We start from the raw sequence: 17,826 nt of genomic DNA, 5'->3' as shown, positions 1-17,826 counted from the left end.
AGGAAGCAAGTACTGGAGTGAAACAAGGACAATTCACTTACTGCAACGATGATAACGCAAAGTATGTGGGCACGGACTCCAAGATGTTGGTAGATTTGGTGAGGAGAACATGTTGAAGTTCTTTTCGGATTCCAATATTTAAGTCAAATAAGAAGCAAGAGAGTGAAAAGTGTGGGCAAGGAAATGACTATAGTGGTAGAACATAGACTCCAAGCTGTGAAGGAGGGGTGAGGACAGGCGGTGAGTAATGGACAATGATGAGTAAGGTCAAATGACGAGAGGTCCCAGGGGTTAAGGGGCTGTGTGGCAGCATGCTAAAGGAATTGAACAGCAGGGAGAAAGAGGCTAAGAGCAGGATTCCTGAAATTGAGATATTTGGAAGGTATACTCCTCTGGGTATGACAGGGTCCAGGATATGGCTAGGGTAGATCATTAGAGGCAGGGAAACCGAGACATTAAAGGGTCAGGTTACAGAGTTGCCACTGAGATCATAAAGAACTATGATAGGAATAGCAGCTTATACTCCCATAGAAAGGACAGGACAGCTAGAGACACCTGCATGCGCATAATTTCACGGCATGTGCTTCAAACGCACAGAGAGGTTCTGGGCAGAAGGAGCAATGAGAAGCAAGCAAGACACCTACCACCTCCAGGCCCATGGTCCCTTGATATGTTTACAGAGGAAGCAGAGTGCTCAGTGGACAGCCAAGTTTCAGTCAGAGCCAGAGGGGACCTAATGGAAAGAAACATAATGTCCTTCAGGAGAGAGAGAGAGAGATTTTCCCCTGGGTAGAAATTCTAAGGGGAGTATCCTATGGATGCCCCATGAAGGGGTGGTTAAGTAAAAAGAATAAGGATCTAAATGACAATTCAGTTAAAAATAACAATGGTATGAGAACTAATTTTTATTAAGATCTTAATATGTATCAAACATTGTGCTCTTCCTCCCCTCAACATGGTCCATGGTGTAATCTGACCTTAAATATTAGGCCCTTCTCTAGCTATGACATCTGGGTACCTGGGCAGGAGACAAGTATTCCTGTATGCTTATATTAATAACTAAGACTTACAGAACTTGATTTTCCTTGTTCGGATATGTAGCTTGTGGTAAACGTGAAAAATATCTAACCTCCTCCCGTTTAGATTTCACTGTTAGTGGCCATGACATACCCAAGATTGGATACTGGGATCATTTTACGCTGTGGGTCATTATAATGAAGAAAGTCCCTGCCCTAAGAAGACACTACCTTAAAAGGATTTTACACCACCCTAGAAGGAGTCCTCCACCCTTGCTCATGGGATCAGGTAGATGACAAAAACCAGACTGGGTGACAGGCACGTGGAGAGTGAATCAGATTAAAATAGTCCGCCAACAAGCCCATAAAACCCCTTAGATCTAAACTGGCAAACCTCTCCGGTCCCTCCCTCTTTGGAAGCTTTCTATTCTCAATAAACTTGGCTTTGCTGCCCACCACTCTTCATCTGGTCTACCTCTTCATTCTTTGAAGCTGCGTGACCAAGCTTTGCGGGCACTGAAGGAAAAGAAATCTTGTAACAATTGCTAAACTCCTCCAAAACAACTGTGCTGTGCTACTTCTTATGTGCTTTAACAGACGTCCTATGCTGGTGATCACATTTAGAGAAACCATTCTTACTCTAGGTTCTAGCAAGGCAAACTCACAGTAAGGAAAAATTTTATCTAACATTAGCTTTGAATATTTTAATTTACTTTCTACTTTTCTGACAAATGGATGTTTATGTCAAGATAAAGGTAACATTTCAAACTTGTATAAGGTGGTTATATAAATTTATATTTATATAATATGTATAAATGTGTATATATATACATATATATATAGTTATATAGTTATATAAACTGTGGTGAGATCACTGGCAGTTTGGTAACCATAACTCTCTCTCCTTACACTAAAAGAAATTTGGACTAAAGATTAAAATCAAATAAAAAAGAAAATCATGGATTCTGAGAACATGATAATCTTAAAGTAGCTTTCTTCTTTTCTCTCAGCTCCAAGCTATTTAGTTCTCTGGGCCCAAGTGATGCTCAGACATAGAGGCAACTAGTGCTAAGAGAAAGAAAGCCTTGGGCTTCACTTGGGTCTCAGAAGAAGGAACTAGTATGGGGCCTCTTAGCTATGGCTTGGTGGGAGATTAAGAGACCAGCCCTGGAGCCCAGAGGGGGAAAATCACTGGAACCAGGGAGAACCTGGTCTTCAGAGATCTACAGATCTGCAGGGAGACCAGTGAATAGAAAAGCTTTCACTTAGAAAAGTTTTCAGCATGGCTAACAGATTCTCCTTACCCTGCCAACAACCTCAGTGGCACCAGAGATCCATTTGCCTTCTGCCATTTTTAGGATTTTGGCCATTTAAAATATTTTAATAAACATAGTTGAGTCCCAGTGTGCCAACAAGAAAATAATGGCACATCCAAAGGTCTGGGGTCGGTGAGTAGCTACAGAGTAAATAGGCAGAACACTCCCAGCATACATCTAGTGACACGGAACTCCTGGAGGAGACAGATAAGTATTCGAACAAAAGAACTAAGAGCTTTTAGAGATATTCAAATGTAGTGTGCACACACACAAAACCTTCAGAGCTAAAAAATGATGATTTTTAAGCTAAAAATTCTGACAAATAAAGTAGAACATATCTCTGTGACTCTTGCTATAGCTTGGAAGATTATGTTCAAGAATAACTCAAAATGCAGACCCAAAATATAAAGAGATGGAAGCCATGTGAGAAAAGATAAGCAACTTGGAGGATAGCTCCAGGAAGCTTAACATGTTAATAATTTCACAAGCAGAAAAACAAAGTAGTTTAAGCTAAAAAAGTCACTAAAGCAAAACAGTTGAGGCAATAATAATTAAATAAGTAATGAAAGAAAGAGTGTGTGAGACAGAGAAATAACTTTTATAATTATTATATATTCCTAATAATTATTATAATCATTGCCATAGCAGTAGCTAATACTTAAACACGTTCTACATGCCACGCACTGTTCTAATCACTTAATAAATGCTAATTCACTTAATCCTCACATGACCCCAGGAGGTTTTTTTTTTTCAAGATTTATTTATTTTAGAGAGCAAGTGAGTGCGTGTGTGGGGGTCGGGGAGGAATGGAGGGAGGGCGAAGGAGAGACTCTCAAGCAGACTCATTACAAAGCGTGGAGCCTGATGCAGGGCTCGATCTCACAACCCTGAGAATGTGACCCAAATTAAAATTAAGAGTCTGATGCTTAACTGACTGAGCCACCCAGGTGCCCCCCCAGGAGATAATTATTTTTATCTTGCTGATGAGAAATGGAGGCACAGGGATGTAGAATATCTTGTCCCCAGTTTCACAGTCAGTTAGTGGTGGAGCCAGAATTAGAACTCAAGCAGCCAGATACACCAAGTTCGGGGCTGAGTAGAAAACACACACGTAAGTGTATCCTGCTAATACTCCTGAACTTCAGAGGATTTTTCTTCTTCCAAGATTTTATTTAAATTCAAGTTAGTTAACCTATAGTGTGGTACTGGTTTCAGGAGTAGAATTTAGTGATTCGTCCCTTGTGTATAGCACACAGTGCTCATCACAACAAGTGGCCTTCTCCATACCCATCACCCATTTAACTCATCCCCTGAACTGTAGAGGATTAAAGAGTAGAGTATTACAAGCCTCCCCCCAGCAAGAACAGACAGCTAGACAGGAAAGGGAAAATCATACTGGCATGTATTATTCATCTAGAACACAGGAGAGTAAATGGCAACAGGAGAGCTTCTACGATCTCTGAAGGAAAGGGACTGCCACTCAAGACTCTTCCATCCAGCCAAGATGGGTGTGTATCCCAGGATAAAAAACAAATTTGAGGATAGTAGGAATTTCAGACAGTGTATTATGTGGATACCACATCTGAGGAAATTACCTAAGAAAAGGTTTTAACTAAGCAGCAAATGAACCAGAGCAGAGACCTCAACAGGAAAAGACAAAGTGAAGAACAACAAGGAGGAGTGCTATGCATAGTGATATGTCTGTGTATTTATCCAGAAAAGCGTGTGTGTAAACACAGTTAGAGCTTAGTGATTAAGGACAGGCTGTTTAATGTAAGTGCTAAATAAGGACTTTTGAAATGTAAGGGGCATATTTCAAGGGAAATTCTGACACATGATAAATAATTTAGTTCAATCTAGTTGTTGGGGGTTGAGGGTTGAAGGGTATAAAAATGTTTCAAAGGTCTTGTTGTAGGGAGGAGTAAGGTGAGTCAGGAGAAGAGAAGAAAAGCACTTTAGAGACCTCATATTATGATAGGGAAGAGGGCCAGTTTAGAGGGTCCTGGTGGTTAAAAACAGTGTCTTGACAGTGGAAAGAGTTCGTATCTTGTTTTAAAGAAACAGCAGAGTCCTATGTGTTTAATCAAGAGAGCTGGGAAATAGGAACTATTAGTAGAACAGAACAATAAAGTATATCTCCAACCTCAAGGACAGAAATGAAATGATTACCAAGTAACTTGATCAAATTAGCAAAAATAAAACTAAGAAACAGTGTAAGACGTTATAAACAGAGTAAAATAGGAGGAATATAATCAAGCATGTCTGTCGTAATACTGCGTTCTCTCACTGGAAGACTGAGACTATCAGAGTGGATAAAAACAGAGCCTAAACCAGGCAAAGACCCCATCAAAAAGGAGAATTTCAGACCAATATCCCTAATGAATATGGATGCCAAGATTCCCAACAAGATCCTAGCTAATAGGATCCAACAGTACATTAAAAAGATTATCCACCATGACCAGGTGGGATTCATCCATGGGATGCAAGGGTGGTTCAACATTCACAGATCAATCAATGTGACAGAACAAATCAGTAAGAGAAGAGAGAAGAACCACATGGTCCTCTCAATTGATGCAGAAAAAGCATTTGACAAGATACAGCATCCGTTCCTGATTAAAACGCTTCAAAGGAATGGAGGGAACATTCCTCAACTTCATAAAATCTATCTATGAAAAACCCACAGTGAATATCATTCTCAACAGGGAAAGGTGACAGCTCCCCTTTGAGATAAGGAACATGACAAAGATGTCCACTTTCACCAGTCTTGTTCAACATAGTATTAGAAGCCCTAGCAACAGTAATCATACAACAAAAAGAAATAAAAGGCATTCAAATTGACAAAGAAGAAGTCAAACTCTCTCTCTTTGTAGACGACATGATACTTTGTATGGAAAACCCAAAAGACTCCACCCCCAAACTACTAGAACTCATACAGCAATTCAGTAATGTGGCAGGATACAAAATCAATGCACAGAAATCAGATGCTTTCTTATAAACTAAAAATGATAATACAGAAAGGGAAATTAGAGAATCAATTCCATTTACTATAGCACCAAGAGCCATAAGAAACCTGGGAATAAACCTACCAAAGAGGTAAAGGATCTGTACTAGATGAACTACAGAACACTCAGGAAAGAAACTGAAGAAGACATAAAAGGATGGAAAAGCATTCCATGCTCATGGATTGGAAGAATAAACATTGTTAAAATGTCTATACTCCTAGAGCAATCTATACTTGCAATGCCATCCCCATAAAAATTCCACCGGCATTTTTCACAAGTCCTGGAACAAACAATCCCAAAATTTGTATGGAACCAGAAGAGACCCCACATTGCTAAGGAAATGTTGAAAAAGAAAAAACAAAACTGGAGGCATCACGTTGCCTGATTTCAAGCTTTACTACAAAGCTGTGATCACCAAGACAGCATGGTACTGGCACAAAAATAGACACATAGACCAGTGGAACAGAGTGGAGAGCCCAGATATGGACCTGCAACTCTATGGTCAAATAGTATTGACAAAGCAGGAAAAAATATACAGTAGAAAAAAGACAGTCTCTTCAATAAATGGTGCTGGGAAAATTGGACAGCTATATATAGAAGAATGAAACTCGACCATTCTCTTACACCATACACAAAGATAAACTTGAAGTGGATGAAAGACCTTAACGTGAGTCAGGAATCTATCAAAATCCTAGAGGAGAAGATAGGCAGTAACCTCTTCAACATTGGCCACAGCAACTTCTTTAAAGACATGTCTCCAAAGGCAAAGGAAACAAAAGTAAAAATGAACTTTTGGGACTTTATCAAGATCAAAAGCTTATGTACATCAAAGGAAACAGTGAACCAAACAAAGAGGCAACGCACGGAATGGGAGACAATATTCTCAAATGACACTGTGGACAAAGGGCTTTTATCCAAGATCTATAAAGAACTCCTTCAACTCAACACTCAAAAAACAGATAATCACGTCAAAAAATGAGCAGAGACATAAACAGACACTTTTCCAAAGAACACATACAAGTGGCTAACAGACACATGAAAAAAATGTTCATCAGTATTAGCCATCAGGGAGATTCAAATCAAAATCACACTGACATACCACCTTACACCAGTTAGAATGGCCAAAATTAATAAGACAGTAAACAGTAAATGTTGGAGAGGACGTGGAGAAAGGAGAACCCTCTTACACTGTTGGTGGGAATGCAACTTGGAATGCAGCCACTTTGGAAAACAGTGTGGAGATTCCTTAAGAAATTAAAAATAGAGATGCCCTATGACCCTGCAATTGCACTACTGGTATTTACCCCAAAGATGCAGATACAGTGAAAAGAAGGGCCATCTGTACCCCCATGTTCATAGCAGCAATGGCCATAGTCGCCAAACTATAGAAAGAACCAAGATGCACTTCAACAGACAAATGGATAAAGAAGATATGGTCCATATATACAATGCAGTATTATGCCTTCATCAGAAAGGATGAATACCCAACTTCTGTATCAACATAGACGGGACTGGAGGAGATTATGCTGAGTGAAATAAGTCAAGCAGAGAAAGTCAATTATCATATGGTTTCACTTACTTGTGGAGCATAAGGACACTGGGAGTTGGAGAGGAGAAGTGAGTTGGAGGAAATCGGAGGGGGAGACAAACCATGAATGACTATGGACTCTGAGGAACGAACTGAGAGTTCTGGAGGGGAGGGGCGTGAGGGGTTGGGAGAGCCTGGTGGTGGAAATTAAGGAGGGCACGTATTGCATGGAACACTGGGTGTGGTGCATAAACAGTTAATATTGGAACACTGAAAAAATTAAATTAAAAAAAAAAAAAAAACAGAGTTGTGTTGTGAAAAAACAAACTGAATGCAAAGTTGAAAATAAAGCAGTGGCAAAGAAATACAGCAAATACCAAGAAAAAGAAAGGAATACAAATGTAAGACATGAAATTTAAGTTTAAACTCACTAATCAAGATAAAGAGAACTTTATGTTCCAATAAAAAGGCATGATTCCTGATGAAACAGTAAAAGTTATAAATGTGCATATAGCAAACTAGACAGCAGCTAAGGCAACAACTAGCAGAAGTGCAAAAACTTAAAAATATAAATATAGTAACCTAATGAAATTTTGAAATGCCTTTTTCAGAATTGTGCAGATAGTAAAACAGTAATATGGCAGACATTCCTTGACTAAAAAAAAAAATCATTTTCTTCTATCCACCGAATACTTACAAAAATTGATTCAGATCTTAGTCACAGAGAAAAACTTAAAATTTAAGTAGAGGTTTTACAGGCCATGTGATTGTGACATAAAAGATTTGAAATAATAAAAATGTAACTATCTTTGGACTCAGCTTTTTTATAGTCAAAATACTCTCAGAAGTTCAGCAATATATAAAAACATATCGCTGTAGCAGTTCATAAATGTAAGGGCAACAGAAAGAGAAAGAAAAGGATAGAAAAAAAGAGAAAAAAGAAAGGACAAGAAAGCAAGCAACCAAGATGTTCACCAATCAGCTGATTATGCAAAGGAGCTTGCTATTATTAAGAATGCAAACATTTTCCTTACCTTAATTTCAGCAAGAGAGGCCATTGCCCATGCTATGGTAGACCTGAGGCCTGCAGTCTTGATGTAAGCTCTGCTGGCTAAAGGAACCCTACAGAGAAAAGAACTTGAGGATACACTCAGTATTACTGTGCAGTAAAGAAGATCATGATATAAATAAAAATGACTAACCTGTTCACATCTGTGACTCATCTTAATATATTCATCTAACATACAGCTAAATATCTGTTAGATTATGGAATATTTTAACTTTTTTACAAAAATACCTTCTCTAATTGGCACCTTGACTAACCAGCCAGTGGAGTATTTCAAAAACGTAAATTTGCGCGGTGCCTGGGTGGTTCAGTCGGTTAAGCACCTGCCTGTAGCTCAGGTCAGGATCCCAGGGTACCCTGGAATTCCCATACCTGGGATCATGAGCCCTTTGTCTTTGGGCTCCTTGCTCAGCAGGGAGCCTGCTTTTCCCTCTCCCTATGTCCCTCTGCCCACTTGTACTCTCTCTCAAATAAATAAATAAAATCTTAAAAAAGAAAAAAAAAAGGAAGGTAAATTTGTTGGAAAACTAAAATTTAAACTCTTAAGTGTTTGACTTATAAAAATCTAATCATATAGGAGGGAAAAACCTTTCTCAAATTGTTAATATACTTTCCTGCTTTCCCATATGGAATATACAGGAACTTTTCTTGCTGGATCTGGAGTCATCAAGAGGAACATACTGTTCCGTGATATGGATGTGGTAAGGGAAGTAGGGCTGAATGGATGCTAACCCTTGAAATCTGTTTTCTAGAAAAAAATTGCTTTTGTAAATTTGTTCTTTGCTCATTTGCATCTTTCTCAAAAGATGAAATGAAGCATGACATTGCATTGTCTAAAATAATTTGTGGAATGAAGAGCTGAAGCAGACATCTCCCAAATGAGTTCACTGGCCTCCATTATGTTTCACTTCATACTTTATCCTCTACCTCATCACGGTTACTATCAGTGTTTCCAGATTTGATAGGGGTTTTCAAAATATTATTTCTATCTTTCTAATGCAATGAACAAGAAAGCTTGAGAAGAGCTATTACAATAACCTTAAGCATTCTTTTTTATATCCTGGCTTACAGATGCATAAAAGTGAGCTTAGAGCTAATGGGGTATTCCTATTAAATTTTTATAATCTTTACAAATATTCCATGCCTAGAATCCAGGAAAAGGGTATCTAAATCACATTATACTTGTAAACAGGGATGTGCATATAAAATGTTTCGAAGAGGCCAATGACATTTACTTGCTTCCAAGGAACTGAAATCACTATTTTCATCCAATAGCTCTTTCTTTCCAGAGCATCTAGAAAAGTACCTGTTATATGATAAGTGTTCAACAAATATTTTGGAATAGGGAAATGAATCATTTGCATTTATTATCAAATAGTACTCTGCAAGATTAGAGAGATACCTGAAGTGGATTTTAAAAACTAGAAATATTCTCCCACAATAAAAGAATAATGGCAATGAAATTTGTAGAATGTTCACATGTGAATTTTAAGAACTGTGCTGTATTTTCTATTTTAATAAAAACTCCAGATGCTAACAGACTAAGGGCCTGTGAAAATCATTTAATAATAGAAATAATTAGATATAATTTTCGGTATGAATCACATAATCAGTGAATGATTACAATCAAATCTTTTATAGCTCTAACCAGCCAGATTAAATCACATGCATTAAGCACCAAGAACACACTTTACTGGCTCAAGTAAAGAACTTAAATGCTTTGCCATTAGCCTCCTCTGTTATATTGATGTTTCATATTATAAATAAGAACATAAAGTTCTTACTTTTACAGACTTTAAGGGACAAACATGAAGCTTAGAGAACAATATCTACCTGAACACAGGGATTCCCACCACAGAGTAAATGTCATTTAGATGTATGAAGATCTGAAAGAGCAAATAGAAAAGTTAAAAAAAAACAGAAACTGCTTTACCAAATGCACTGACTACTGGAAAACTTCCATTGTGAAATTGTTTTATTTATTAATTTACTTTATATTTTATTTCATAAATAATCCATATTTTAATTAAAAATACAAGGCCTTATTTATCATATAGGGAAAGATGTTCCATAATATTTTTTCTTGAGCAGAGACAAAGTACATTTTTAGTAGATTGCATAGAAAGATTCTGAGGATAATCTGGTATACAAGGTATATGGAGACTCATGCTCTGAAGACATCTTGAGGTCTTTCTTTCCAGAGATTCTCTGAATAATCATAACTGGATCAGACTTTTCAGCATTGTGGGCTAGAGAAGACTTCCTAAACCCACCCTAATTCTAACTTCAAATAAGACTGGAGGTCACACAGGACCATCACAAGTTACACATATTTCCAGGGTAACAAAATTTTCTTCAGGCCAAGGACATCATAGCAAGGGTGATCTTTTCTCTCTCTACCAACCATAAGTGAGCTTCAGCCTCTCTACTACCCCTCTTCTGTTAGGCCATAAAGAGGATTTAAATGTCTCAAGTATAATTAGCAGCTCAATTAAATTTTAAAAATTAGATTCTTACTTTCATAGTCTGATAAAGTTTATGGAATATTCCAACTCTGCTGTTCGACCTCAAGAGCATTTGATCTCTAATACTTTGACCCCAAGGTTATTTTTATAACGAAAAGAATGACCTGGAATGGACCCTACTGAGTCAATTTAAATCCTTGATCATTAAAGCTAAACTTGCCAGTGCTTTGCATTATTTATTTTAGCCAAAGTATTTATTATGATTCTTTTCTATTTAAAATTGATACTCAAGAAAAGATACACTGATATTTTTATATATCAAATGTTATTAAGACTAGCTTCTCCCACTATAAATTTTTTTCCCTGAATTTTGCTGAACAAAATTTGTTAAGATTTGATTCTGCTGTTAATTTTGGTCACAGTTTTTACTGTATGATTTTATTGTTGTCAATTATGTTAACAGCTATTATTAATTACACTAACTGGCTGGTAGGAATTAAATGAGCTATATTTACTTAGGAGCCAAACTATGAGAAAAGTGTAATTTTGAGGCAGTGATAGAGGGTCAAGGGGAAATGGGGAGCTGGGAACCAGCAGAGTACAAGATAAGAGAGCTGGAAAGAAGAAACAGAAGGAGGACACCCTCATGTCAAAACATCCTTGAGGTCAAAATATTTTTCTTTCTCTCTTCTTTCAAAAAAAGGTTTTATTTATTCTTTTGAGAGAGAGAGAGAGACAGAGAGAGCATAAGTTGGGGGAGAGGCAGAGGGAGAGGGAGAAGCAGACACCCTGTTGAGCTGGGAGCTGGATATGGGGCTGGATCCCAGGGCCCTCTGCTGAAGGCAGAGGCTTACCAACCTGAGCCACCCAGGTGCCCCCAAATATTTTTCATGACAGTAATGAAAAAATACATCAGGTATTACTTTATAAAAGTGAGAATATCAAGTGAAAACATTGAAAAATAAAAACACAAAATGTTCTAATACAGTCAGCTATTACTGCATTCAAAGCTATAGAATAATAAATTTATGGGTCAATGAATCATGAAAATAACTAAACTACCTGTCAAATTTATCAGATAAAAGTGAAGAATATGTATATATATATATATATATATATATATATATATACACATATACATATACATACACACACACATATATATCATGAGCTGGGGGGGAGCAGGTGGAAAAAGTCTTAAGCAGATTCCTGATGAGCACAGAGGACCCTGAGATCATGACCTGAGCAGGAATCAAGAGTTGGACCCTTAACCAACTGAGTCACTCAGGGGCTCTGTGAAGAATATTTTTATAGCTAGCACTGGTTTCCCCATATAAGTGTTTCGCTTTGTTTCAATGAAAAAAAATCTCATGTAACCTCATTAAATTCATTTTGAAAATAGAGAAAAAAAAGAAAAACATGATCCCAAAATCTGAACAAAGTCACTGTTACAATAATATTGGATTTTTTGTGGGCCTTTTGGTTTCCCATTCTTTTATTTTTTTAAACTTTATTTTAACCATTCTTTTTTTTTTAACATTAGCTAGACTTATTTTAGAGATTGTTACGTATTATAGTGATTGAAGAGAGCATCTCTGCAACCGTACAATAAATTTTAAAAAATTCAACTGTAACAAAACAATTCCATCCCAAAACATCTTCTTTGGATAAGACATTTTCACAGTGAAAAGTACTACAAAATTACCTGCACTATTCTACTGCTAAAGAGAAAATAGACTGTTTGATCCATCCATCTAGACATGCTTTTTAAAAAATTCTAAAGCAAAACTGAAAAGTACAGTACAGATAGTTGACATTGTCTTTAAACAATTAGGTTACAGGGATATAAAATAAAACAAACATTCAATACCTCTAAATTTGGATTCCTCAAATCTGCTTTCCATCCAAACTGTTTCATAAGAGCAATTCCAATTACTCTTCCAACTTCCTGAAAAAGCAGAAAAGTTATAGAAAAAGACACTAAAAATGAAAATTTTACATTTAAATGTAAGCAAAAACTAAAGAGTATGAGTCAGACTATCTGATGGTAACTTAGGGTTACAATATTAAAATATGACTGGGACGCCTGGGTGGCTCAGTTGGTTAAGCAGCTGCCTTCGGCTCAGGTCATGATCCCAGCATCCTGGGATCGAACCCCACATCGGGCTCCTTGCTCCACAGGGAGCCTGCTTCTCCCTCTGACTCTTCCTTCCACTCTACCTGTGCTCGCTCTCACTCACTCTCTCTCTGACAAATAAATAAATAAAATCTTAAAAAAAAAAAAAACCAAACGACACAAAAGCATTTTCTGTTCAAGGCAAGAAGGCTGCATTTTACCTCTTCTAACCCCCAACATATCCTATGGCATTGATGTCTATTCATGTGTAATTTCGATTCTAGTAATAACCAGACCATGAATTGATAAAAATGATCATTGTGGTTTTTAGGAAACAGATGCAAGGTGAAAGATGAAGTATTTGAGCTACTACAATCCTATATGTTGACAAATTACAGAACGGTAGCATTAGACTCAGTCTTTAGGGTCTACCTGATTTTAAGGCTGGCCAAAGGACCCAGATCTGTGCTCTTGTATCACTGAACTTCGTAAGGGCCAAATGATAAAGTGTTTTGAAGGAAACTATGTTCGCTCTCCTGTAGACAGTTGACACTTCGTGTTGTATTTGTGTTTTTGCAGTCTGGGTGCTGCTGACAATTACACATACAAGGTGTAGTGTAGAGCAACCAATTAATAAGCACAGAACTGATGAAAAACCCAAAAAGCTTAGGACAGAAATATTAGAATTTCCAAGTGTCAAGGATATCTATTAGTTTAAGGAAACTTTGGGGGAGAAAGTATCAAAAGGAGGTCATTACATGGAATAGCGTACCATTACTCTAAAGTATCTGAGATAAAGTTAAAAAGGAAAATACATTTTTAAAGAGATTTAGTTATATGAAATTAGGCCTGGTTATCTGCTGAGGCTATTCTGTGGAAGGCTGCCATCTCATTTCAAATCTAAGAGTGGTTAATTCAGAAAATGGAACTTCACCCTGGGAGGGAAGCGTACCTGTGCGGTAAAGGTCTTTGCAATGGCTCCACTGCAGCGACAAGAAACTCTGAACGTCAAGTCCTTCTGGCTTGGGTCATCAGCTGCTTTTACTACCTCATTCTGAAATGCTTCATGAGATTTTTCTCTGTTCATGAGAAAATCTCCTTGCTCCACTGGTTCTTCTTCCATTTGCTTTTCCGGTTGGCATTCCCTGCTCTCTTGCAGCTCTTGCATTGGTTCTGTTTTTAATTTCTTAGGATTGGTGACATCATTTTCTCCTACTTTTCTTTTTAGTGGGTTAGCATCTCTTTGAGAAAGTTGGTCCTTTTTTGCATCAAGTTCAAGAAGATTTTTCCAAACTGAAATGGCACTCAACCAGCTCTCTGGACCATCATTTACGAGTCTTTGCATTTCATTAAATATGTTTCCTAAATAAATAAGATCTCAATTTGTCCTATACCGAAGCCTTAAAAACAGTCTATTACATTCATCACCCCTAAATTCCATTATCTTTATTTCTTTAAAATAAGTTTTACTAAACTGCTACGTGAATAGTGGGTTCACCGTCATCTGGGATTTATATAATCTAAAATAAGAATATTGTGCAGAATAAAGTTCTTACTTATACTCCAAACTTAACATCAAAACTGTTTTAAAATTCCTATAGAATTACCTTATATTTTAGCAAGATCATTTGTCCTATGATAATATATATCTATACCTTCAATATACGCATACACCTAGAGTATTATTGATTTTTGATATAACACTGATCTTGCCTATAAAAACTAAGTTAAAGAAAAGAATAAATTGCAAAACAAAGCTCAGAAACAGAGAAAATGAATACTGAAGCTATCTTAGACCATACAACATTAGCGTACATCATAAAATGAGTTTTCATAAAGTAATGCTTCAGATATACAACCCATTCATAACTTAGGGACTGCCAGCACACTCAATACATTGTAATCTTTTTTTGATGAACAAGATTCATCAAGGTGACCCAAGAGTAATTACTGTATTCTCTAAAGATGAGAATGTGTGGAATGCTGGGAGTAAATTATAATGACCCCATGGTATAACACCTTAGGATTTGCTGTATAATAACTTTTCTGACCTGTTTTGATTTCTTGCCATTTGCATTTTTACAGACGCAGTTTAGTACAGACCACAATATTACATGATCTCAGAGATTAAAGCAAAGTTTAAGGCAATGTCTAGTATAGTAGTATCTGATATTTGCTTCTATGAAAATCCTTAAATTATTTTAGTAGCATACTTATAAAATTAGAAAGTGGAGAGGGAAACTCTTAAGCCCCCTTTAACTGTAATGGTTTATAAGTGGGTATAAATTTATTCAAAACCTTAAATTTAAGGTCCCCTAAGCAGGAGATTTTATTACATAGTATTTTTTCTAATTATATAATTCATTGGTTAAGATGTATAAAGTGACAGTTTTGATCTATTTACAAAGCCATGCATTCTGGATTATTACATGCTCCTAGGTCTAAATAAATGCATCTGACTGTATGTATCTCTAGAGATGGTGTCTGAACATAACTAAAATGGAAGAAATGTGACTTAGGACACTAAGGCTCAGAAAATAGGCAACAGATTGCAAAGAGAAAAAAATTAGCTGATAATGCAATTAATATGGTGATAATCAGGAAATATGGAAAAAAACATAATTAATGATCCCACAGGTATGAATGAATCTTAAAAATGTAAAATGGCTACAAATTAATTATCAAGCAGAAAACTTTGGAATACAATATATCATGGGGGTAAAAGCAACAGGCATATACATACCTTTACTTACAGAAGAAACATTAAGTGGAAACTGCTTTTTAATCAGCAAAAATAATCTTTCTGCAGATTTTAATTTTTTCAGCATATTTAAGTCAGAACAAGTGGTAAAGAAAACTTTTCCTGAAATATATTCAACCTAGAAACAGAAAAGATTAATGTAGTCTTGTGTCAGAGTAAGAATCAATTCCCTTTTCCGCTCTTAATGAATTAAAACGCAGCGTCTAGATGGACAATAAAAACAACCATTTTTAAAATATGTACTATTTGTCAGACACTGTGCTAGGCACTCTGAATACATTTTCCCGCTCTTGTTTATAACAGCCTTCTAAGGTAGATTTTATCACCCCCATTTCTTAGATTATGAAACTGAGGTTTGGATAGGTTAAATAACCTGTATGAAGTCAAACAGTGACCAAGATTACAATCTATGTCATGGTACCTTTTGTAAAGACTGTGTGTGTGTGTGTGTGTGTGTGTGCATGTGTGCATGCACAGGCACTCCTAGGACAAATCAGGTGACCAGCCCAAGGTTAACATCATCAGTAGGCGTTTATTAAACACCTACCTCGTGGTCTACTAGGAAGCATCCAGCACATGTCCTAAAGATGGGTGATAATTTAATACCTATACACTGGCATACAAATTAAAATGTTAAAAATTTATAAGAAAATAAATTGAATTAAACCCAGAAGACAACAAAAAAAAGTTAATATAATAAATGCATTGATAACCTTAGGTACAAGGTAAAACAAAGAGCCTGAATAAGGAACCGTCATTAGTAAAAATCTCGGAAAAGGGCCCTGTGATTTGGGAAGAGAGTTTCTAAAAGAAGAAAGGGCAAGATGCAGAGGTGGGAGTGACAGGCTCGCTGAAGCAAACTCTAAGTCAGTATGGCAAAATATGCTCTGTGATTGACAGTGTTAGGTGAATGGATGGTGTAGCTCAGCCCAGCCTGATAAATGGTCATGAAAATCTGAGTATCCCAGATGGTAATGGTCAACCATTACAGACTTTTGATGAAAGCTGCGACACACTGAATTAGCTAGCAGAAAAAATTACTTTAGAAGAGTACTAAGTGTAGATTGTTATGCTGGAGGAAGAAGCAGATTACTGGGATCGCAATAATGAGACACTTGGCTGTGGAGCTGGAAAAGAGACAACAGCAAGAAATATGCATCACATAGAAAGAGTCTTTGGAGACAGGATGGATAGGTTATAAAAGCCAGAGAAAAAATGAAAATAAAAAGTGCACTGACGATGGAGTCTGGTGAGGTATGGCAAGTGGTGTGCAATACCAATGGACCCCTAAAACTTTTGGGATCAACCCAATTCTCTCAAGCTCAGGATGGATGTGGGTTGTCTTAATTTAATGGTGGCCATGGGCTGACTAAGATGGTTTGAAGTTATCTCCTAGAACTGAAGTAATGGGGAATTTGGAGGGTCCCATGTGTTTAGGCAGCTCCCATCCAATGGGAACTTAAATTCCAAGTATTTTTGTATTCTTGATCTGATATGGTCTAATTAAGTTTTTGGGATGGTAATTTTTGGGGTTACCATTCTAGCTTGATGAAAAAGAATCACTGCAGAGGAAGCCCTAGGTTGACATCAAGTAAAACCCAAATACTTCATTATAAGATTAACAAGATTTGGGGACCTAATGTACAGAGTGGTGATTATAGCATATAATACTATATTATATAATTATAAGTTGCTAATAGATTTAAATGTTCTCCCACAAAAAAGTAATGACAGTTATGTGACTGGGTGGAGGTGTTAGCTAATGCTATGGTGTTAATCATCTGCAATATGAAATTTATCAAGTCAACATGTTGCACGTCTTAAATTTACACAATGGTATATATCAGTTATATTTCAATAAAGCTGGAAAAACAAATTAAATAAAACGCAAACAGCTTAGGTACTAGAAGTGCAGCTGACCAAGACAGACTGAGAAAGCAGGGAATGAGAAGAATGTTTAGGATTCAACATTTAAGGGGATAAGGAGTAACAAAAATAAGAATTTCTAGTTTCTAGAACTTCTTTCTCATTACAAAAGTGACATTTTCCCACAAAAATCAAAACTAAATAGATATCTCAAAATGCTTAGAACTTGAAAACAAGTTTTAAAAAAAGTTTAGAGTCGGGACGCCTGGGTGGCTCAGTTGGTTAAGCAGCTGCCTTCGGCTCAGGTCATGATCCCAGCTTCCTGGGATCAAGTCCCACATCGGGCTCCTTGCTCCGCAGGGAGCCTGCTTCTCCCTCTGACTCTGCCTGCCTCTCTGTCTGCCTGTGCTCGCTCTCGCTCGCTGTCTCTCTGACAAATAAATAAATAAAATCTTTAAAAAAAAAAAAAGTTTAGAGTTTATGCTACCTGACATAAAAATATAGCTGATATTAAAGCTGTCACAAAACAAGCTAACTGACATGAAATATCTTGCCAAGATTGTGGGGGAACTGAATGAAATATTTTACTGAAAATGTATGGTTTTAAGATTTAAGTTCTATAAGCAAACTGATGAAAACATCTAGACCAGTGATTTTAACCTAGTCAGTAATCTAGATATTAATTTATAC

At 36.8% G+C, this 17,826-nt stretch overlaps 1 protein-coding gene across 3 annotated transcripts in view; it reads right to left on the bottom strand.

Annotated features, from left to right (window-relative positions):
• THUMPD2 (THUMP domain containing 2) overlaps positions 1-17,826 on the bottom strand; it is a 40,837-nt gene that overhangs the window by 16,414 nt on the left and 6,597 nt on the right. For 2 of the 3 annotated variants that reach the window (XM_059188509.1, XM_059188508.1), the window contains exons 2-6: positions 15,253-15,388; positions 13,462-13,871; positions 12,264-12,341; positions 9,762-9,814; positions 7,897-7,984 (exon numbers count right to left, since the gene is read on the bottom strand). In XM_059188509.1, the coding sequence (XP_059044492.1) occupies positions 7,897-7,984; positions 9,762-9,814; positions 12,264-12,341; positions 13,462-13,871; positions 15,253-15,388 (765 nt within the window). Of the gene's footprint in view, positions 1-7,896; positions 8,000-9,761; positions 9,815-12,263; positions 12,342-13,461; positions 13,872-15,252; positions 15,389-17,826 lie in introns of all 3 variants that reach the window. The other variant, XM_059188507.1, reaches the window with a different exon arrangement.

This window comes from Mustela lutreola, chromosome 9 (genome assembly GCF_030435805.1).
Source record: "Mustela lutreola isolate mMusLut2 chromosome 9, mMusLut2.pri, whole genome shotgun sequence".
In the NCBI taxonomy this organism is placed as follows: Eukaryota; Metazoa; Chordata; class Mammalia; order Carnivora; family Mustelidae; genus Mustela; species Mustela lutreola.
Note: the sequence above shows the minus strand (reverse complement) of the source record. Positions and strands in the feature narration are given on the sequence as shown.